General features: G+C 40.4%; 1 protein-coding gene across 1 annotated transcript in view; it reads right to left on the reverse strand.

Moving 5' to 3' along the window:
• The window catches only part of Myo3a (myosin IIIA), a 189989-nt gene that overhangs the window by 88532 nt on the left and 76325 nt on the right, over positions 1-25132 (reverse strand). The window contains exons 14-15 of the mRNA XM_052156948.1: positions 10400-10498; positions 9993-10107 (exon numbers count right to left, since the gene is read on the reverse strand). Of these exons, the coding sequence (XP_052012908.1) occupies positions 9993-10107; positions 10400-10498 (214 nt within the window). The remainder of the gene's footprint in view (positions 1-9992; positions 10108-10399; positions 10499-25132) is intronic.

The following is a 25132-nucleotide window of genomic DNA, read 5'->3' on the forward strand; positions in this document are numbered from 1 at the left end:
AGTTCTTCATAGAGCTAGAAAGAGCAATTCTCAAATTCATCTAGAATAACAAAAAACCCAGGATAGCTAAAACTGTTCTCAACAGTAAAACAACTTCTAGGGGAATCAGTATGCCAGACCTCAAACATTACTACAGAGCAATAGTGATAAAAACTGCATGGTATTGGTACAATGTCAGGCAAGCAGATCAATGGAATAGGATTGAAGACCCAGAAATGAACCCAGACACCTATGGCCACTTGATCTTCGACAAAGGAACTGAAAGCATCCAGTGGAAAAAAGATAGCCTTTTCAACAAATGTTGCTGCTTCAATTGGAGGTCAGCATGCAGAAGAATGTGAAAGGATCCATTTTTATCTCCTTGTACTAAGCTCAACTCCAAGTGGATCAAGGACCTCCCCATAAAACCTGATACACTGAAACTAATAGAAAAGAAACTAGGGAAGACTCTTGAGGACATAGGCACAGGAGAAAAGTTCCTGAACAGAACACCAATAGCTTATGCTCTAAGATCAAGAATTGACAAATGGGAGCTCATAAAACTACAAAGTTTCTGTAAGGCAAAGGACACTGTCAAAAGGACAAAACATCCACCAACAGATTGGGAAAGGATGTTCACCAACCCTAAATCCAACAGAGGGCTAATATCTAATATATACAAAGAACTCAAGAAGGTAGAACACAGAGAACCAAATAACCCTATTAAAAAGTCGGGTACAGAACTAAACAAAGAATTTTCACATGAATAACTTCGGATGGCTGACATTCCTTTCTTATAGCCAAAATCCATACTTGACATTTCCTGAAACCCATGCAAAGGAGTGGAAGGAAAGGAAGCCATTGCCTGTACTGAAAATCAGGTCACTAGCCACATAGTAGGTCAGGAAAAGGGGATTCCCTCCCTGTAGAATGTGACTTGACATACTCTAGTCTGTGGAAGAGCAAGGTGCTGATGTTCCCATTGACAAAAGACAGAGGAGGCAGGTTGAGGACCTGATGTTACGGGAACTCACATACTGTATGTTCAGTTCAGGGACACTGAGTCCCTAGCAGGGAATTAGCATACTCCAGCTGCATCCTTGGTCTCATCCATCAGTTCAAGCCACCATTGATGACTGAATTGTGTAAGTCTAAAATTGTGATTTGTCTTATGATTTTTGTATGATAACTATACCTGTGCATCAAAGTATTACTTCTGTATTATTAGTATATGACTGGGTAGAAGGAGCATGCATACTCTTTCCATAATTGGCACAACTAATCTCAACAACTGAGGTATTCAGGGAAGCGTGATGCTCTTTGTGATGCTTAAAATGGTTACTTTGTTTCATAAGTCCTGTTTGACCTCAACTAAAATTCTGGCTGAGAATCCAAAGAAAACACCTCAGCTTGTCACTTTAGACTATTATAGGAAATGGTGGAAAAAAAATTTAAAGGAGTAAACAAAGGTCCCTCTTCTTTTAGACACAACACATGGCTTTATGCAAAGAAAAACAAAAGTGCCTGTTTTAATGTGGGACTAAATGGTATGGTAAAAATGTTCTGGAAATGAGTTGAGTCATCAGACCTCTTATTATTTATTGTAAAATTATAGTAGCAAAGTGGTTTAGGAAATCACATGTCTTTAACTTTTTGAAGTTTTCTGATTTGTGTTATTTTTAGAAATTGTTTAACTTTGATTTGTTTGTCATTACTTTGCTTAGTGCTGAATCACAAATGCACACATGGTCTGTAAACCTTGGGAAGATTTGAGGGACACGGGCACTGTGGGTGTTGCCAATACTGAGGAGGAAGGATAGAGAAAAGCACAGCTAAAGGCACCGTGTAGCAGAACAGAATGCTGTAAAGATGGGATGCTGTGATCAGAGAGGGTGGGAACTATGCTGCTGGGCCCTGTGTTGAAGCTCTTCTTTCAGCTACTGACAAAGAACAGATCCAAGAAAGCCTGAAGGAGGAGCGTAGTCAATTCGGGACTGGGTTACAGCAGACACAACACACCACTAAGTTCATGTCTAGTGACTCTGAACCAGGCCAGGATGCCCTCATTTAATTCTTGGGGTCAGTCTGCAATGGAGAATGTCCAGAGATGGTCACCTTGAGCCAGAGGAACACCTTTCATAGAACAATCAGCACAGGTGATGCTTCAGCACCAGAAACAGATATTCCAGACCATTCTAACCTAAGGGTCATATTTAGATGTTCAGTGTACTCTGAATATGTTTAAGTTTGGAAAACACAGTTTGGCATGCATGAACAATAATTCACAGGTTGATCTAAGCACAAAGTTGCTTTCATTTTGTTGTTATTCAACTCTGTCTGCCATCAAGAGAGATGTAAGTGAACACTGCGTCTTAAGAGTACTTCTTAGATGTAAACAAATCATTTTAAAGCTGGCTCCTTATTTCTAAGACAGAAACCTCTGGATCTCTGAAGGACTGGTAAGAACTTAGGGAGAGAAGTGATAAAGAAAGGGGCGGTGCCAGATTTGAACTTGAACTGCGACAGAGGTGTTGGAAGTGACTATGTCCAAGAAAGAATTGGCAGAGGGGTAGAGTTAGGGGTACACTAGTTGCATTACAGAAGGCAGGGGCAGGGGGTGGGGAGAAGATCTTTGTTTTTTGAGCAACAATAGGAGCAAACATTTCAAGCCAGTTCTGGTGGTGCAGGCTGTAATCCCACCAGGCTGAGGCAGGAGGATCACAAGTTGAAGACCTGCCTGGGCTACAGAGTGACTTTAAGAGTTTGAGGACAGCCTGAGTAGCAAAGGCTTGGGCATGTATCTTAGTGCCACAGTATCTATAGTGCGAGACTATAAATTAAATCCTCAGTATAAAGAAAATGGGGAAAAAAGATTAAAGTGGCCATTTCTGGACACCGACTAAAGCATTTCTCTTACTTGGTAGAGCAATGTTGAATGACACTGAAATGGCTACAGGTTTGCTTCAATCTGTGAATACCATTCATCTATTTCAAGCCATGTATTCCAAGTTTAAGCATACATAGGATTTATTGAATGGATAAGTATGAAGCTATATTTGGAAAAGAATAGAATCTCCATGAGGTATCTCCACAGCTTTTCTACCATCTTTTCATATCACCCACATATGACTGAGCACATAAACGCAAAGGCAGAGTTGCTCTCTCAGACTGAAAGCCATTATGAACATACTTATTCACTAGCAATAAAAAGATCAATTTCCTGAGAGCTCTCAGCCATCTACATATCTAGATGCTATGGTTTAGACTTTGTTCCCTAAAATTAAGAACAATACAATGATTTTAACATGACTGGAATCTACCATTTAGACTACATGGAATATATTGGCACAGACTCTTGCCGCGGTGGCCCAGTGATGTCTGTAAAAATGATATTTTACAGTCAGAGGCGGAAAAGAAATGCCTCCTGGGAATAACGGAACTCTCTGGAAGCTGTGGAAGCTGATAATCTCACCTGGCAATTTACTGTACTCTCTTACTTTCTGGCTATTTAAGATGGGCCCTTAGTTCTCAAGTAGCAGTTTGCCCTGACTTCCTCCTTTTCTCTCTTTTGGGATTCCTAAGGCCTGGCTGATAATCCGGTCTTTGAAGTCAACTCACTGACCCACCAAACCCCCTTTTCAGAATTGCAATGCCTTGCTTCATAGTTATTTACATAATTACTACCTTCCAAACACATGCAGGTTTTTATGGCTGTGCGTATGTGTATGAGGATGGCTCGGGCACTCCGGTACTGAAAGCATTGATTTACTCAGGAAGTTTTGTTTCACAAGATAGAAGGCTAAATGTTAGATAAGGATTTCTCACAAGAACTTGTTAAGACCCAGGTGGTATAAGAAACTTCAAACTCTTTGAAGGCTTGCTGTAAACTATGAGTGACTCTATATTCTAATCAGGAAGTTTGATGGCATCTGTAAATTGATCTTCTGTATCTGTTACTTGAGAAACTTTGTTCCTGATTGATGTTGCATTCCTTGTACCAAATGGCTATGATAATTGTACCTACCTCACTGGCTACATCTTTTGAAATGGTAATACCAACTCTTCCTGTATAAAAATCCTTGCCTTAGAGCTCCAAAATACATTCAGTTCAAACCGCCTCTGTGTGTGTGTGTGTGGTTTGTTCTGTCTGTCATCTCAGCCGGACCTGTGCCTTCCTGGACCAGAGGACCCTGGTTATCCCACAGCAGACCCACGGTCTGTAACAGACTCTGTCACCCTTCTCATGGGGTTCCTAATGGGTTCATTCATATCATAGCACATAACATGCAATGGGTGTTATTAATCAAGCAAATTCTCCTATCTCAACACAACAATGTATTCACTCTGCCCTGTCCACTGCCATCACTAATGTCTCTTCTTTCTTCTCGTCTTCCTCCTCTTCCTCTGTCATTTTGAGTGCAAACAAGCAAATGAATTTCACATCGTAGTCTTCAAGAACCAGATGTTGTCTCACTGGAAGAAAATTCTTGATAGTCTATGACTCAGCTAATAGCAAAGTCTGCAAACTGTTCCAAAAGTCTTTAAAGAGATATGAGATTTTTGTTCTATTTTATAAGCTAGAGGCTATTTTGTGAATTAACAGAGGAAAAAAGGAACTAGTCATATTCTTTTTGCCATGGAAACCACAACCACAGCATCAGTAGGTTCCCAAGTAACAGCTATAGCTTGCTAGTTACAGAATGGATAGCTTAAGTTGCCAAATAAAAGCTCCAGGTAGAGTCCATTCATCAATGGAGAGAGAGAGAGAGAGAGAGAGAGAGAGGGAGGGAGAGAGAGAGAGAGAGAGAGAGAGAGAGAGAGAGAGAATGCATCATTAAAAAATAAGGACAATCAAGTTGGAGTGTTTATTTCTAAAGCAAAAAGCTACTCAGCTTTAACTGGAGCTGAGTGAAGTAATTGTCTGAGAATGTGCTCAACCTTGGCTTGCCACTGAATTCAGACCACAGCTCTCTTGTCCTTATAATTTACTACCTTGTTGCAAAAGTAGAGAACTCCTTGGGAGGAATCATTGTAATAACGTTACCTCTAGTTCCAGAAGGAGTTAATTCTCCTTGGTTGGTTCCTGAAACAAATTTTCAGGTCTCTTCTGGCTCCTCAAATTATATCTCACTTACTTGTCCCTCAATCAGTTAAAACATTTAGAAACAAAATAGCCATGTATATTCAGAACTTGGTACCCAAGCTTTCCAAGGTTATAAGAGTAGCCAGGTAAGTAGGAATTACTCCATCAAAGGTAAATTCCTTCAGGCTCTGCAGAAGGACCCATTAGAAAAATCTGTCTGAAAAACTGAAATATCTCATAACATCCATTCATTAGGGAATGACAAATGAGATTGTAAAACTTTTCATTGTGTCAGAAACTGTTCGATTACTACCTAACAATGTTCTATAGTAGTTTTGATTTCTGATATCTGAATTCAGGGTAGCTAACATCATATCACTTTCAATTCTTGTAGTCATTGCATACAACCCAAACATTTATTTTCAAGTCTGCTCTCATAAGGTAGTTCTTAAAGGAAACTGAATACCACTTGAATCGATGTATGCTCTTTTTAATGAACAGGCTTGGGAATCTACCTGCTGCCAGTGTCACAGCAGCAGAAATCCACATTTGGAGATTGTTTTTAGAAGAGAGGACTTCAGTTCTGCCATGCTAGACCTTATTCCCCTGAGTCAGGGTCTCTGTCAACCTGGAGCTAGGCTGGTGGCCAGTCAGCCTTGGGATCCTCCCATCTCTGCCCCTCACAGTGCTAGAGTTACAGGTGCACTTGGCCACACCTAGCTTTGTCTGTGGGTTCTAGAGACTTGAACTCACTCATCTCCTCATGCTTGTAAACTTAGTGCTTCTACCTCTTGAGCAATCTCCTCAGCCCTGTTTGGTTTCTGAGAGAGGATCTCACTATGAAGCCTAGGCTGGCCTAAAACTCATGATTCCCCTGCCTCTGCCCCTGCCTCTCCAGTGCTAGCTAAGCAACAGTGGAAATCATTAGAGATACTCTGTTTCAAACAAGTTGGAAGACCTAGGACAAACAACACCCAAGATGTGTTCTGTAACTTCTGCAGTTGCACTGTGGCATGTGCACACCCACACTTATATGTAGATGTACAATAGCACACACACACACACACACACACACACACACACACACACCAAAAGAAGTTTTAAAACCATGTAAAAGCAAAATTAAAGACAAAAGGAAACAATAATGAAACCTATACACATGGAAAATTTGAAAGGAAAATATACTCTAAATAATGTTAGGGACCAGAAGTTGTCTCCGACTGATATAGTAAGGAAGGGTCAGAATAAAGGGGGCAAAAAGATAGATTATATTTCAAAAAGAGAAAACACATTGAAAACCACAGAGAAAATGACAGGCATCAAATGCCAAAAAGAAGCAAGACACACTGAAGGGCTTCAACAGCTCCCTGGTAGGGGACAATGAATCATAAACCGCATCCTACAGAAACCCAGAAAAAGCAGAAGACAGTAAGGGACCAACCAGTAAGGAAGGCAGTAGGTCGGGAGGGCAGTTGTGGAGTGCGAAACTTGGGACTAAGAAAATGCCACACACTTAGGAGAAAGACTCAATGAAACCTTTTACTGTCTATGCTAAATTTAAAAATTGAATAAAAAGAAGCAAAAATCTACATAGTCCTGGTGAAAAAGAGACTGGCAATCCTAAATACAGGACAAACTCACAGCTGTCACAAGCCTCAAATCCAATTCCAGGTTTTGATAAGGAGATTCCTCTAGCACAGTCATCCTCAACTTGTAGGTCTCGACCCTCTTGTGTGCGTGTGGGGTCACATATCATCAGTCATCCTGCATATCAGATATTTAAATTATGATTCATAGCAGTAGTAAAATGAAGTAGCAACAAGAACACCTTTATCATCAGGAGTCACCCTAACATGTGGAACTAGAAAATATCATCCTCAGTGAGGTAACCCAATTACAAAAGAACACATGTGGTATGCACTCAATGATAAGTGGATATTAGCCCAAATGCTCACAATACCAAGATACAATTCACAGACTACATGAAGCTCAAGAAGGAAGACCAAAGTGTGGGTGCTTTGGTCCTTCTTAGAAAGAGAAACAAAATACTCACTGCAGAGTGTGGAGCAGAGACTGAAGGAAAGGCCATCCAGAGACTGCCCCAGCTGGTGATCAGTCCCATATACAGTCACAAAACCCAGACACTATTGTGGATACCAAAAAGTGCATGCTGATAGGAGCCTAATATAGCAGTCTCCTAAGAGCCTATGCTAGAGCCTGACAAATACAATGGCAAATGCTCACAGCCAACCATTGGACTGATTATGGGGTCCCTAATGGGGTCTCCAATGGAGGAGTTAGAGAAAGAACTGAAGGAGCTGAAGGGGCTTGCAACCCCATAGGAAGAGCAATAATATCAACCAACCAGGGACCCCCAGAGCTCCCAGGGACTAAGCCACCAACCAAGGTATACACACAGAGAGACCCATGGCTCCAGTTGCATATGTAGCAGCGGATAGCCTTGTCTTGTCAGGCATCAATGGGAGGAGAGGCCCTTGGTCGTGTGAGGGCTTGATGCCCAAGTGTAGGGGAATTCGAGGGTGGGGAGGTGGGAGCGGGTGGGTGGGGGGATGCCCTCATAGAAGCAGGGGAGGGAGGATGAGATAGGGAGTTTTGGGGGAGGGACCAGGAAAGGGGATAACATTTGAAATGTAAATAAAGAAAATATCCAAGAAAAAGAATTTAAAAAATGCTTTGAAACTTTAGATCAGTCCTGAGACAGTTCTTGAATGACCAGTGAATCACTGAAAAAAAAAAAAAACCATCAGGGAAAAGAAATTTAAAAAACAGAGTCAAATAAAAATAAAAGTAAAAATTACCAGCACATTTAGGATACAGTTTAAGGCAATTCTATGAAAAAAGGTTATAGATATAAAAATTAGATAGATCTTAAATAAAAAGCTTAATGATACATATCAGAGTGCTATAAAACAAGAACAAGAGAAATTCCAAAGATGCTAAGAGATAATAGTGATCAAGAGAGAAGTTAATAAATGGAGATTAAAATAACAATATATAGAATATATTGACCCAGGTATCCCTCAACAGAAGAATGGATGCAAAAAATGTGGTATATCTACACAATGGAGTACTATTCAGCCATTAGAAACAATGAATTCATGAAATTCTTAGGCAAATGGATGGAGCTAGAGAACATCATACTAAGTGAGGTAACCCAGTCTCAAAAGATCAATCATAGTATGCACTCACTAATAAGTGGATATTAGCCTGGAAAACTGGAATACCCAAAACATAATCCACACATCAAATGAGGTACAAGAAGAACGGAGGAGTGGCCCCTGATTCTGGAAAGACTCAGTGAAGCAGTACAAGGCAAAACCAGAGCAGGGAAGTGGGAAGGGGTGGGTGGGAGAACAGGGGGAGGGAAGGGGGCTTATGTAACTTTCGGGGAGTAGGGGACCAGAAAAAGTGAAATAATTTGAAATGTAAATAAAAATATATCGAATAAAATTTTTAAAAAATTATGAAAAAAAAGAGAGTAAAGGAGAAGTCACTGGAAAGGCAGAGGGCAGAAGTGGAGGACAAGGGGACCAACTCGAGGCAGCAGGGACAGCAGATCAATGAGCTAGCAAGTACAATGTAATAATACAGATGATAGAAATGTTACAACGAAACCCAGTAATTTAGATGACACCTATAGATGTATTAAAAAACTAAAATTAAAAAAAATAAAGCTAGAGATACAGGAAAAAATTAAATAGCACAAGAAAACCCAGCAATCAAATCTATGGCTTAAACGTGAGAGTTTATTTCCTAGCAAAATTCAAGTAACTAAAAAAGGACACAAAAATATGAACAGGTACATTACTAAAGAAGAATCAGAAACACGATAAAAGACTTTATATTGAGGCTGAGGAGATGCCCCAGTTATCTGCTGGAAACATTAGGACCCCAAATTAAGATCCCCAGAACTCAAAAGCCTGGCCACAGCTGGGAGCTGGAGGTAGGAGTGGAGGCATGTGTCTGTGCACAGTGTAAAGATTATCCTTATGTTATTGAAATGTTGATTTCCTGTCCTCATGTCTTGTTTCAATCCAGACACAACATTATGATGTTTATATCTAGAATCTCCTGTCCCAAGCTTGTATAAACAATTCTTACTATTTATTCTCTGTCTTGTCAATAATTGCTGATCACCTAATGAATGGAAAGAAGAGAGATTAGGGCAGAAACTTCTACCAGGTAGGGTGTTAATTCAGATAGTCATGAGGAGAAAAGGATCTGAGAAGACACCATGAGATAAAAAACATCTGAAGCCCAAAGAGCCAGTTCAATAATAATATGTAAAAGTCATGGGATGGAGATGAGAAGAAGCCAGATTAACATGGGGTTATTATAGATCGTTTAACTGTCCAGTCTTGTGGTGTGGCTTGGAATAAATCTTAGTTTCTCTGTGTGGTTATTGGGGACTAGCAAATGTAGAGAAATACAGCAGCTGGGAGTAACTCACTGGTTACTACTTACATTTACATTAAAATAATTAATTTTATATAAGAGGGTTCCTGAAGTTCATCTGCCCATCAGGCTAGCAAAATTAATATGCTTCAAGTTCAGCGAGACACTCTGTCTCAAAGTATAGGTGGAGAACCAGCAAGTAATGACACCTGATCTTGACTCCAGGGCCCTAAATGCACGTACACACACACACACACACACACACACACACACACACACACACACACACATATATATATATATATATATATATATATATATATATATATATATATATATGCACATATGCTTCACACTTATAAACATTCACACCCATAATGGGAGTGGCTGCTGTATAAAGCTTTGAGCATAATTCCTGATATATTAACCAGTCAATGAGTTAGGTATTTCTCATCATTAGTGAAGACTTTTAAAAGATACTTACATAAGTAGTTCCAATGTCTTTGGTACTTACCTCCATTGTAAAACCTATGACTTTGAAACATTGTTCAATCAGTTCATACTGGGATTTATAGGAACTATTGTTTATCATGTCCTGTACTGTTCTGAGGTTGTCATTTTGTAAGTACCTGAAGAAAGTATGAGAGGAAGGATAAAAATCTAAAATTATATTAAAAGAGAAAAATTATCACCCAAGAACTCAGGAGGCAGAGGCATGAAGATTTCCATGAGTTCAAGACCAGCCTGGTCTACAGAGTAAATTTCAGGACAGCCATAGCTACACTGAGAAACCCTGTCTGGAAAACTAAACCAAACCAAACCAAACCAAACCAAACCAAACCAAACCAAACCAAACCAAACCAAACCAAACCAAACCAAACCAAACCAAACCAACCGAACAAGTACAGCCAGATAGCTTACCTGGGTGGCTTGTTTTCAGGCAATTTGTAAAGGGCTAGTTTCTTCTTTTCTGCTAACCCAGCATAAATGTAGTAAAAAATATGGAAATTTTTTTCTCCACTGAAAAAATAAGACATTTTCAGGAAGATAGTTAATAGGAACATTTATTAACTGTTGAAGTGACACTGTTATGAGGTCTGTGATTCACCACCTGGGCTTCCTTGAGCATCAAGTTCTGGCTTTCTATTGCTTGCGCCATTATTTTCAACTATAAGCATCATTAGGTGGAAGTTCTAAACATCATGACATTTGTTAGTGACTTTCCAGGAATTCTTCTAGGCACCAGGAACATAAAAGGGATGAAAACAGTCGGGGACTTTAAGCTTCTAAGGCTTCATATGTCAGTGGAAATGGCCAGGAAAAGAAATAAATGCATAGAATGCCAGTTATCTCAATGACTCTCTGGAAATCTTTGGGGAAGGTATGGTCTTCTCACTTTCCACGTACAGGAAAGTGAGACTTAGCACATCCCGTCTCAACACAGCCACAGAGCTGACATCAGACAAGGTCTATCTGACTGCAATGGCCACATCTTCATCTTTTTATATTATCTTTTCCGTGTATGTGAGCCATCTCTTAATAATTAAAGTTCCATAACTGCCTGGTTCTAAGTATGAAGAGTATTCCCCAGGTGTTGGAGAAAATCAGTTAAGGCAACAGGGATGAGTCTCCGGCTTAGAATGCTCCACAGCACACTGGTGAGGAGTTAGGGTCCTATGTTCCCCAACTTCTTCCCTCAGATGCCCACTTTACAAGATACAGGAGGAGGCACCTGGCTTCCTATTATTCTCTTTCCAGGGTCTCCTTTCAGCCATGCTTCAGTTTCACTCTTGATAACTCAGGCGACCACCTGCCTGTGCTGGGATTTGCCTCTCTGTGGTATTCTTGTTTCTGTTTTCCTGCTCAACCCATTTATTTCAGGACAGTCCTAATCTTGATTGCACCTTCCATTATTACCAGGCCCAAGGTCGGGCTGGGAATCTCTTCCAAGGGTTAAATTCATTGTAATGCCACAGATCCCTGGCAGGTCACACCCATGTCTCCATTATTACTCTTCTTCTAGTTAGCAAAAAGCCTAACCTCTTGCAAAGGTGTAGGTGTTCCCACAGACACCGAGTCACTAGATGCTACATCACTGCTATGGAGTCTCTCCTCCACGATGCTGTTGGCAGTGGTGTGGCCTGACCTGGTTTAGGGTCCCTTTCTGTCATTGCTCCTCACACAAAAATGCCAGGGCAGACTGTCGTGCCTCTTGCTCCCTGCTCAATTCATTCAACACTGCCCAGCTTGGTTCAATGAGCTTTAGGGGCCATTGAAAGATTTAGAAAATGAATGATAATTGTCAAGTTGATATTTTTTACCTGAACAAGAACTTTTTTACAAAAGATTTTCCACATGAAGTCCATGATAATGGAAAAGGCGTAATTTTTAATGTATAATTCTACAGAAACTATTTTACTTAAAAGATCAGAAAGGATGTTAAACCTCTACTTCCTTCTCTAATTATGTAGTATACTGTTAATGGAGAAAGATTTTGGATTATATTATTATTGTTGTTATTTATTTACTACTACTACTACTACTACTACTACTACTACTACTACTACTATTGTCATTTTGAGAAGTCTCCCTAAACCCCCTAATCTAGCCTTGGATTTGTAATACATCTGCCTTAGTCTTTTCAATGCCTGAGACTAAGGCATGTACCACCATAACTAGGCATTTAAATAATTTATTGTTACATTACATAGAAAAGTTTCTTAGAACAAATGTTCATTGAAACACATCTACACAGATATGTGAAGGTTTCAAAGGTTTTAGATTTTCCATAGGTAGAGGGGCTAGCTGGAACAGAGAGAGACTACATGAGAAGCACAGTTTTGGGATGGGTTCAATTGAATTGAAATCCAAGATATGTGAGTGGTCCGAATTGGAAAAAGTGAGTTCAGGAGTGAATAAGAAGCACTGATTTCACAGAATTACACGAAGTCTTGAAGGAAGGAGAGTATGAATGACAATAGAGAGGAAAGAGAAATGCCTTAAGGACAAATCACAGTACAAAGATACAGTTTAGGAATGGATGAATGAATTTATAAGAAGAAAATGTATCACACAGGAAGGAGAGGAATCTGGAGGATCCAGGAGAGGGATTGTCTTAGTTAGGGTTTTACTTCTGTTGAACAGACACTGTGACCAAGATAATGCTTATAAAGGACAACATTTTTTTTTAATATTTTTATTTTCTATATTCTTTGTTTACATTCCAAATGATTTCCCCTTTCCCGGATCCCCCCTCCCCATATGTCCCATAAACCTTCTTCTCTCCATCCATTCTCCAATCACCTCCCTCCTTTTTTTCTCTGTCCTTATATTCCCCTCCAATGCTAGATCAATCCTTTCCAGGATCAGGACCTGGTAACCCAGGTAACCCAGTCACAAAAGAATACACATAGAATGCAATCTCTGATAAGTGGATATTTATTAGCCCAGAAGCCCTGAATACCCAAGGCACAAATCGCATAACAAATGACTCCCATGAAGAAGTATGGAGAAGGACAACATTTAATTGGGGTTGACTTACAGGTTCAGGGGTTTGGTCAATTATCATGGCAGCATCCAGGCAGGCACTGTGCAGGAGATGCTGAGAGTTCTATATCTTGATCTAAAGGCCTCTAGAAGACTACTATCTTCCAGGAAGCTAACAGGAGGGTCTCAAAGCCCATCCCCATAGTGACAGGCTTCCTTCAACAAGGCCATACCTACTCTAACAAGGCCACATCTCCTAATAGTGCCTCTCCCTGGCCCAAGCATACACAAACCATTATAGGCATCAAGTAAGACAGGGTTTCATGGCTGGCTGATGATCCAAGAGCAGACACACCCTTTATTTTACACTTTTAACTTAAATTTGAATTAAGGATGGAGTCTAGGGCTTCGTACATGCTAGATAAGCACTATACTGTGGAGATGCATCCAGGTCCTTTGTAAAATGTCATGCACATTCTCATCTTCAGTGCCACCCTCTGTTGCTTGTTGCAGATACCACTGAGACAGAAAGAGTCTATTACAGATAACGTACTGTTGTGTGTGTACTGCATTGTATGCAGTACACAATTTTTATACTGTAAAAGGAACTGTAAAGACATGAAAGTGGCCTGGGAACCTGGTGGAATGAGGGACACTGCAGGGATAAGAAAGAATGCGGATTGAGCACGACCAGAGCACATTATACTCTGGTATGAAATTGTCAAAGAATAAATTAATTTCCTAAAAGTTAGTACAAAACTAACAGCTTAGTTTAGTTCTCATCTATTTAGCACCACTAAATAATAAAGCGTCTCTAGGATTAGCATGGTATATAATTTATTTGCTTTGTTTTCTAGGCATCACACTGATTGCCCTGCATGTCACCTCTGAAAGCACGTCAACAATGCAATGTATAATTAGTGAAGTGACTCATAAATGTAGACACATGAAACTAGTAGATTTCTCTACCACTGACAGTTTATATCAACCAAGATAGTAATTTTACAGGGCCTGGAGTTACTATGGGAAATGCACTGACCTTTGGTTGATAAACAACCAGAGAGTTAAAGCAAAAATAAGAAAAGAAAAAAAGATAAGGAAAGAAGGAGAGAGAGAGAGAGAAGAGAGAGAGAGAGAGAGAGAGAGAGAGAGAGAGAGAGAGAGAGAGAGAGAGAGAGAAAGAAAGAAAGAAAGAAAGAAAGAAAGAAAGAAAGGAAGGAAGGAAGAAAGAAAGGAAGAAAGAAAGAAAGGTGGCTCAAAAGTTCCAAGGATTCTCACCTCAGGTCTGCCACAAAAGTCAAATATGCACTGAAGACAGTGTCACAGGCGCATGTACTGTTCCTATGTTAGTGCTCCCAGGACCATCGCAGGGTCTCAGCGAGGTACAAAATATGTTTCTCTGACCATGGTCCCACTATTTTTATGGATCCTCTGCTAATTCTTTGGAGTTCTACACAGCCACTTGCACGAATGCCCTCGGGATGATTTTATATGAGTTCAGTGGCCTTGGGTGGTAAGGATTTATCCCTAAAGATCCTTAAAACGTGAAAAACTGAGGCAAACTCCTCAGTAATGTTGTTTAACTCTTGTATGATACCTCTGAACCTTTGCAGGACATGCCCAAGGCTGAAGATAAAGCTTTGCATACCCAAAGTTTCGCAGCATGTCCGCAGAACAATAGTATTTTCAGATTTATTTTGTTCAATTAGAACTTCTTCCCCATAGACACCATCTCTTCCATCTTTCTTCTTGTGACTTAAAAGCTCATTCTCAGCAGCTGCACTAAACTTCTGCTCTCCACGAGTCTAGACTAAATGGCCAGTGAAGTTGAGCCACAGCACACAGAAATCTTAGGAAATTATGAACTACTTTGTTGAACTGAATATTAATAAATGAATCCTGACCATGGCTTCGCTACCTACCTCAATGGTTTGTGTGAAAGACATACATACCCTTTATATATTATGCCTTAGTCTGCACAATAGCTGGGCCATTGGCTGATCTCCATGTGGTTAATCCATCTCCCTCCAATAATCTCTAGTTATTTCTTACTAAACTCTGTATTCTATCTTGGCTGCTCTGGATCCAGACGGCTGCCCAACTCAGCTGCACTCTGGGACATCTTTCCTGGCTCATTAACAAGGTGGCCATGGCTCTCTGTCCTGCACTTTTCTCAGGCGTGGCGTCTCTCCTTTCCTCCATACTCTTTCCACATGACAGACCTCCTTCTTCCTCCTCCTCCTCTCTCTCCCAGTCCTAAGCCCAGGGAATTTCAAAAACCAGCCCCTTGTCTGTCTATAGAGAAATGACATGAGGAGAGTGCTCACAGCTTGCTTGCTCCATTGTGAGCCAGGGTCTTTGTCACTTTCTGCAGACACACCCGACGAAGCACACTTTGTCAAGCAGAGAACCCTGGTGTTCTACAGGTAAGCAGCAAACCCGAGGAAGCGGCCCTCCTGTTCATTTTCTCATGAGGAAATAACTTTGTTTTTAACTATAAGAAGCAGCACATCTCAGAGTTGGACTACAGACAGATTTCTCAGTCTGCAATGAGGTTTGGGTCACTTTGAACCAAGACAAACTGTGGCTAGGTAAACAGTACCTGGCATAAACTGGAAACTGTGGGAAAATCTTTATTCTGCCTTTTGTATAAAAGATGCTGAAAATTTCAATAAACTGTGCATTGCCGGACTTGGCTGTGTACCGCCTGTGTCCTAGTTAAGGCGGCTCTACCCTTGGGAGCCCAACACTAGATGTTGACAAGTGGCCCCCAAACAGGGCCCCGTTTGACACACTTGCCATCGGCGGCATCTGTCATTCCCAGCTGTTGACTACCAGTCAGAACCAACCAGGAGCAGGTTCCCAGAAGCTACATGCAGACACTGGTGTAAGCAGTTTTGGGGACCCAAATTAAAATTAGAATAAAAGCAGCATTAGGCCAAGCCCACTACTCTACTTCTTCCCCCCAAATCTAAGGTGGCTTTAAATCTCCTGTGTTTACCACACAATAGACATTTAATAAACATTTGTTAAATAAGTGAATGAATGAATGAATGAATGAGTATGGAGCTTTGGAGATGCAAGGTTCAAATTTGAGCTTTTGGCATTAATTGGTGTGTTCTTTCAGTCTGTGTGCTCCTGTATGAAAGAGACAACACAGTAAGACACAAAGACAATGAGATGCTTAGCACAGTGTCCTATTGGTTCATAACAGCAGAGAACATGCCTGCCAGTTTGTTTATGACTCCTAGGGAGCCTTTTAAAGGGCCGAGGGGGGAGAGTAATGCAATCAATGCTTGCTGAACTCCAGTCATTGCAGGAGAAAACTAGCGGATACAGCTATAATTTATATTTATGAGAATTATCTAGCATTGTCTTGTATGTGCTCATTTTCTCTCAAGCAGCCTCATTTTATTTTTCCCCTTAAAATCCACTATATTTAACAAAGGATTTAAGTCACCAGCTATTAGTTCGCCACTGGGACAAAGATGCTCTAAAGATGAATGCAGTCAGACACTGACTTGTGCAGAACAGGGCAGAGGAAAAGAGAGAAGGAAAGAATCAATTCTCTTAATAGAAAGGGCAAATTCATTAAATAAGATACATGTGTTCTCTGGTTCCTTTCTGCTTCTCAGATTGGCTCTCAAACCTTTTTTATGATCCCCCATTGCGATTGGCTTTCCAATCTTCTGTTTTCTTTATGACCACTATTCCCCAGTTCTCAGCTCTGTAAACTGCAGAACCGGAGTCCCTTGTCCTCTGGCTCATAGAGAGAGGAGGCAAGGGACTCTATTGACCCACATTCTACTTGGTAGAGGGTGCAGTGCTGTGCGGGCTACAGACCTTCAGGCAGCAGCCTCTGTTCTCAGCTGTGGCTGTCTTTGGGCTCTCCCCTAACTCAGAAGTCTTGGGATACACAGGGTATTTTTGCCCTTGCTAATCTAAACTATTCAGCCTGGGCTAAGCTCTCCTTCTTGATTCTTTGACAGACATTCTGTCCTGTAAATAGGGTTTTCAGTTAAACCCTTTGAAAGTATTCTTTCTTCTTTGTAATCATGATTGATATAAGCCACCGAAATTTATAATTTAAAAAGTACCCACGGAGCTGGGAAAGCAGTGGGTAAGAGTGCTTGCTGTGCAAACAGGAGAATTTAAATTTGAATCCCCAGAACCCACAGATATGTTCCCCGGGTATGAATGCATGGCTATTCTTGTAATTCCAACATTTGTGGGACAGGAGCAAGTGGTTCTTGAGAGCTACCTGACCAGGCAGCCTGGGCAAAATAGCTAACTTACAGTTGAGAGACATGTCTCAAGATAGTAAGAGAATAATAGACGGTGACAGCTAACGTATTCCACTGGCTTCTCATGCTATGAGCTTCCACATACGTACATATGCCACACACACAAAAGAACAAAATCTACCTAGAAATAATGCTGCTTCTATTTTTTAAACGTCACAGAATGCTTTTCACACACACACACACACACACACACACACACACACACATCTTGACCACAGTTACTTTCTCTTTTCTTCCCAGCACCCCATCCTCATCTTGTCATTCTCTGTTTCTCTTCAGGAAAGGGCAGGCTGTTGACCAAGCATGTTATATCAAGTTACAGCAAGACTAGTCACGTCCTCATATTAAGACTGGACTGGACAACTCAGTTGGACAAAAAGGGTCCCAAAAGCAAGCAAGAGTCAGACACAGCCCTTGCTGTCACATTTAGGAGTGGGAGCTCCTAACAAGAAGACCAAGTTACACACAGTAACATATACGTAGAGGGCATAAGTCTATCCTATAGAGGATCCCTGGTTGTGGTTCAGTCTCTGTGAGTCCCTATGAGTCGTGGTTAGTTGATTCTGTGGCTTGTGGTCTCCTTGACCCCCTAGCTCCTACAATTCTTCCTTCCTTTCTTCAGCAGCATTCCCAAACTCCATCTAACATTTGGCTGTGAGTTTCTGTATCTGTTTCTATCAGCAGCTGGACGAAGCCTCTCTGATGACAACTGGGCTAGGTACTGATCTATGAGTATAGCAGAGTTTAATTAGGAATCATTTAATTGACTTTCTCTTTTTTGTTGTTGTTGTTTTTTATTTGAAAGTTGTGTTTGGTTCTATCCTTGGTCTCTGGGCTATCAAGCCTCTTGGTTCTAGCCCTTCAGGTAGGGTCAGAGGTGGGCTCCTTCTTGTGGCGTGGGATTCAAGTTGGATCTACCATTGGTTAGCCACTCCCATATTTCCTGCACCGCCTTTCCATAATTCCAGCACATTCTGAAAGCAGGGCAACTTGTAGCTCAAAGTTTATGAGTCTGGGTTGATGTCTCAATCTCTACACCAGAAGTCTTGCCTGATTACAGGAGATAGCCAGTTCAGGCTTTGTATCTCCCACTACTAGGAACATTAGCTAGGGTAACCCTTCTAGATTCCTGGGAGTTTCTATTGCACTACATTTCTAGCTGGTCCCCAAGATGCCACCAGTTCCAGCTATCTTTCCCAGTACTTTCTCCTTCCATCCTCTTCATACCTGATCTGTCCTGTTCCTGCCCCTGCACCCCCACAACCCCTTGATGACTATTCTATTTCTCCTTTCCAGGGAGATTATTCATGCATTGCCCCTTGAACCCTCCTTGTTGCTTAGCATCTCTCAGTCTGTGGATTAAAACAGTTATCCTTTATTCTACAGCATAAGTGTGTATAAGCAGTATATGTGGATAAATAGATATCCACTTATAGGTGAGTATATGCCATTGCTTGTCTTTCTGTGTCTGGGTTACCTTGCTCAGAATGATGTATTTTTCACCTGAAAATTTTATGATGTTATTGTTGTGTTTATAAAAAGATAAGGAGAGGAGGAATATGTTTGGTGGATGTGCAGTCAGGTATGGGGGAAGGGGGTGCCTCTGTGGGCCCATGCTGGGGCATCCTTTCCCCTGAGGGATGAGCTACATGATGGTATAGTATATAATAGAGTTTATTCAGGGCTTGGGAGGAGAGTTGAGAGGGTAGTACATACACATACACACACACACACACACACACACACACACAGAGAGAGAGAGAGAGAGAGAGAGAGAGAGAGAGAGAGAGAGAGAGAGAGAGTAGAGGAGTAGAATCCAGCCATGAACATGTGGAGAGAGAGGGAGGGAGAGGAATGGAAAGAAAGGGGGGAAGGGGTGAGAGGACAGAGTTGGAGTAAGAAGGCAAGAGAGCAAAAGAGCGTGCAGGGAGCAAGCATCCCCTTTTATAGTGTGTCAGGCATACCTGGCTGTTGCCAAGTAATTGGGGTAGAGCCTAGACAGAATGCTAACAGTCATCATTTTTAACAGTTAAGTAATGCTCTATTATGCAAATGTACCACATTTTCTTCATCTATTTCTTTTTGGTTGAGAGACATCTAGGTTATTTCCAGGTTTTGGCTACTATGCATAAAGCTGCTATTAACTTAGTAGCGCAAGTGCCCTTGAAGTGAATGTTTCTGGTTTCTTTGGAGAAACAATTGTGTCATGTGACATTTTTTTCTGAAAATTGTTTTATGAAAGGATGCTTGGTTGAGACTAGGCATATGATGTTTTATTGGAAACTGTCTAGAAAAAAGGCATGTGATGTTTTGCTAGAGCAGATTCTTGAGAGAGCATGTGATGTTTGAAAGGGTATAAATATAACCCAATAGATAGTACATGGTGCAGTGTGGCATTGGCTCACCTTGCCACACTTTGCTGGTCTTCATTGGGCTTTGCTGTTGCTGGTCTTCACTGCCAACACTGTAGCATTGGTTTGCCTTGTCTTCTTCACTGATCATTATTTGTCCTGACACTATATAGAGAAACACCCTAAAGAATTTCTCATGATATTCTAGTGGCTTCTTGTCACATCCACTTGGGTCAATCAGCAGAGCCTTATGTTTTTTTCTGGATCAAACTGACACTGCTGATTCATGAATAGTGTTTGAAAGTGGATTGAGCTATCATTGCTGACTTGTATAACTGAACTGCTGATGTCCTGACAATTAATATTGGAATTGTCCAAAAGAACTATTTCTAGACAGGTTCGTTTGCTATATTAACCTGTCCTTTTCACTACCTCTGATTGGTGGTTGGATAGAAGAAGGTTAAAGCATTTAAGAATCATTATTAAAGTAAATTAAAAAAAAATCTAAGCCTACATGACTTTATGGTAGGATGGAGTATCCTTTTGGTAAATGTCAAGAAGTAATATAGCTGGGTCTTGAGATGGATAAATACCCAGTTTTCTGAGAACCTGATACAATGATTTCTAAAGTGACTGTACAAGTTTTCACTCCTCCCAATGATGGAGGAGTCCCCTTGTTTCACACCCTTGCCAGCATGAGATGTCATTTGTGTTTTTGGTCTTAGCCATTCAGACAGGTGTATGATAGATCTGTGCATTCGTTTGATTTGCATTGACCTGATGGCTAAGGATGCTGAATATTTCTTTAAGTCCCATTTGAGATTCCTCTGTTGAGAATTCTACGTTTATGCCTGTAAACCATTTTTAAAATTGGATTATTTGGATTCTCTCTCTAGTTTCTTGAGTTCTTTTTATATTTTGGAAACTAGCCCTCTGTTAAATGTGGGGTTGATGAAGATCTTTTCCCGTTCTATAGACTGCTATCACAAAACATTTCTTTAGAATATAAAATGCAATTCAAATGAACTAAAATAGAAAAAAATATAGGTTTTAACCAGTTTTTGAGTACTGTGTATGAGGTCCTCCTGTGGAATGGGACGCTTTTTGAGGTACTACTGTAGTGCGGGCCTAAAACCCAATCAGAGAACACTTGGATGGCTTGATCCAGTGGTACAGTTGGTTTCTGCAGGTATTTAAAGAGGAAGCAGTTGGTTATCCCCTTAACAATCACACCACTAGTGCATCTCATTGGGAAAGTTGCTATCGTAGCTGGAGGGTTTGACCGCTGAGCAAAGCCGTTGATGAGTTTTCCTTCCCAGGGACTTGCTAGAACTTTTTGACACAATGAAAGATGGCCACTGGTGAGGAATCTAATAGCTCAGTTTCAGCTTGATTTCAACTAAAGTGTATAGAGTATGCAGCAGTAGGTTCTTATCATTAGTTTGGGTAGACAATCAAGTGGATTAGCAATAGTCTGTATTATTTTGGCGCTTCTGGGGCACCAAGAATTTTATTTAATAACCCATCAATTTTGGGAACAACATATGCAACATAGTTGTCTCTCTTCAAATTCTATTTCTTAACTTATATTTTTTAAATCAGCTTACATAGTATCAGGTTTCAACATAGTTGTTTCATACATAGTTCATTTGAGTTTAGCTTCCCCTCAATAATATCTCCCATCCTTCTCCCCCACTCCATAGAAATCTTTCCATCTCCAGTAATCCTTTCTTCTATATTTAACTATATTCCCTGTCTTATTACTGTTTCTCTTCCTAAATGATCCCAGCCTAACTTCCTGGCCTCCACAGGCATTCAAATTTAAATACATAAACCTAAGAATTCTAAGCTAGGCTTGACACATGGGAAAGAAGATCTAGGGTTTGTCTCTTGGGGTGTGGGCACCTCACTTAGTATAGTTCCCATTTCTGCCATTTACCTATAAATTTCATAATTATTTTTAATAATTTATAGCTGAGCAAAATTCCACTGTATTTGTCCAAAGGAACCAAGAGGGCTGTAGACCCTGGGGGAGGAACACCTGTTATATTGCCCTATAAATATTTGTTTATACATAGGGATCACTCTCACCTTTGGTCAGATAAGCTTCTATTTGCAGTGAGCAATTGTTAGTCCAGAGTTTCACAACTGGTAATTGTGCTTAGAACCAAAGAGTGTTGTATTCGCATACTACCCATGGTCAGAAGCAGAGACACAGTGAGTGTAAGGATGAGAAGAAATGCTATAAAATGTTTTTCTTCTGGTCATGTATCCTGACTCCTGTATCCATAAACTCATAGCAGCAGTGGCTACCTGCACAGGACCTGACCATCAACATCCCATCATGAATGGGAGAGGGGCTCATAATGCTATAAACAGAGTATGCAGGGGAAGGACAGTAATACTGCTAATTGGTGTAGACACTAGTACATTGCCCCCACTTAAGCAAATTGCTCTCATCCATGCATATACAGCTCTAAACACAGTAGTTATCACACATATAAGATGTGAGAATGGGAGGGGGATTGGATAGAAAAAAGACTTTAGTAAGAAGGAAAGGGATAAGAGGATAATGGGAGGCTTTGATCAAAGAATATACATATATAAAATTGTAAGCAAATACTTACAAGGGTAAAAATGACAACTAGGATCATAAAAGTATATATAAAAATGAAAAAGCCATTTTATAGAAATTACAAAGTAATTGGTGTCTAATTTTATCTGAGCTATAGTTCAACTCAATGGCAAATTGGGGCCTTAAAGTTTTTTCTTTTCCCTATAAGTAACATAGTAAAACTAAAACAGTGTCTTAGAATATATAGAAGACTAAAAAGCTTATTTAACATACTACATGCCTCAAATATATTATTCTAATCATAATGTTTTTTGAGTACATGTTACAATATTTGAATAATCATTAATGGATTGTTTTTATGACTATGAACCCAGGACTTCATTGTGTTACTCCAGAAGCTATTGATCTCATGGTATTCAGCATGAGTGATGTTTTGGTCCATAATTCTATATAAAATGCTGGAAATATGTGCCTTGACATGTGTGTAACATGATGACCCACCTTGAAATATCAATAGGTTTCTCTCACATAGTTCGTCACCCAGTTGAAGGAAAGGCTAAAACCATCATGAGTACAGAATAAAGAGTTTCAGGATGTGGTTGTTTCTATACATGAACAAGATTATAGGGTCCTCTATGGGGAGATGGCAACATGATTGTGCCTACACGATTCTGAACTTTGGGCACTCATCAATAATGTGATGTGACATTCATTAAATATTTTCAGTTCACTAGATGCCATTTCTAATCTTTGCAACCCCCATAACCATTACAACTATTACTGGTGTTCAGGCATGCTCAACATTTTGACACTGTGACACAGAGTGTCATTTGCAAAGCTCATGTCACAAATCAAGTTACAAAATAAAAACTATGAATCATTTCATAATGTTTTATATTTACAATTCAGTGATGGGTGGCACTTACAGCTGTCCTTGGCTACATTGACAGCATTCTTATTATGTATGCTTCATTATATTAAATGTAATTAATACTACTACAGGAATTACCTTAACGGAGAGGGAGATACTAATGTTTTCCCATGTTAATGATGAAAGCATGTAGAGAGGTTAAGTAAACTGCTTTAAATCACATACACAGTATGTTAGAGAGTCAAGATCTTACAAGGGTCTTAAGTTTTAAATATCATAGTCTGGGTAGACTAGCCATTCCAAGCCTACTCTTTAAAACCACATTTATCAGGTTTTTGTTAACAAAATCACCTAAAATATACAAGGGGATCCTTAGCATCATAAAAGATGTACCAACAAGAGCTTGTGTTCCTACAAAATTAGCTAACATATTACTGTAATAGGGAAGTGTATTTAACATGAAATCAACATGAGAGAGTTTACCTTTATATTCTCTTTAAAGATAATACCCCTTTAAAGGAGTAGGAAGAGGAAGGAAAGATGGGTAACAGGCTGCAATCAGGATATAAAATGAATGAATGAATCAATCAATCAATAAACAAATAAAATAAGGAAGAAACACAAATGAAAAATATCAGTAATGTACAATCCAATGGTAACAATAATTCTTTCATAAGAATAGTAAGGATGTTTTAGGATATTTAAACAGTGAAGAAATTTGTCATTTAGTTAAAAACTGCTAAAAAGAACTCACTAAATCAAACATGGGAATTTGGCACTGTTCCATCCTCCCGGAAACCCTGATGGGTATAGGAACATTCAGCTGAGACTCCGCCCTTACCAATCCCCTGCCTGCTAGTTCTACTTGGGGCACAGCTACTAAAGGTGAGATGCCTTCTGTCCCCTGATATCAACCTTCTGGCCCACAGCTCTCCCTGCTTCCTGAAGGAGGTCAACAAAGCCCAGAAACATCCACCTTAGGCCTCTCCCCAACCAATACCCTTCAAGTTGTGCCCACCTCGGGCACAGCAAGTAGAAGTGAGCAGCCTTCTGTTCCATGAGATCCTGTGTGAGGCTCACAGCTTTGCTGCCTCCCTTTGGAATCCTGATGGCATCAGGAACATCCAGTCAACACAGATAGCTAAAAGACTGCATAAGAACTCAATCAACAAGGCCCAGGTCTATATGGCATCACTAGAACTCTGCTATCCTACTACAGCAAGCTCTGGATATCCTAACACAGCTGAAACACAAGAAGATAATCTTAAATCCAAACTTATAAGGATGATAGAGGCTGTTGAAGAGGAAATGAATAAACACCTTAAAAACAGAGGAGGAAGAGGAATACTCTTCCACGGCTGGTGGGATTGCAGACTGGTACAACCACTCTGGAAATCAATCTGGAGGGTCCTCAGAAAATTTGAAATAGTTCTACCTGATGATCCAGCTATACCCAAAAGATGCCCCACCTTGCCACAGGGTTACGTGTTTCTTGTGATAAGCTGGAAACAACCCAGATGCCCCACAACAGAAGAATGGATACAGAAAGTGTGCTTCATTTACAAAATGAAATACTACTCAACTATTAAGAATGAGTTTTTAACACCATGAGTTTTTCAGGCAAATGGATAGAACTAGAAAAATATAACCCTAATTGAAGTAAATCAGTCCCAAAAGAACAAGCATGGTATGTATTCACTAGTAAGTGGATATTAGACCAAAAAGTACAGAATACCCATGATACAATCCACAGATCAAGAAGGCTAACAAGCCAAGGGGCTCAAGTGAGGATTCCTCAATCCCACTCTGGAGTGAGAAGAAAATAATCACAGGAGGGGGAGAGGAAGGGAGGGACCTGGATATGAAAGAGGATAGGGAGGGGAAGAGGAGAACATGCTCAGGTATTGGAGTGGAAAGGACTGAATTCTTGAAGACCAGCAGAAAGAATGTAAACAGGCAACCTTGGGAGATAGGAGGCAGAGGGCAGGAGGAGCTCTAGAATGTACCAGAGACCTGGGAGGTGAGAGCCTCTCAGGACTCAAAGGAAGGGACCTTAGATGAAATGCC

This window comes from Apodemus sylvaticus, chromosome 14 (assembly GCF_947179515.1).
Source record: "Apodemus sylvaticus chromosome 14, mApoSyl1.1, whole genome shotgun sequence".
Taxonomy (NCBI): domain Eukaryota; kingdom Metazoa; phylum Chordata; class Mammalia; order Rodentia; family Muridae; genus Apodemus; species Apodemus sylvaticus.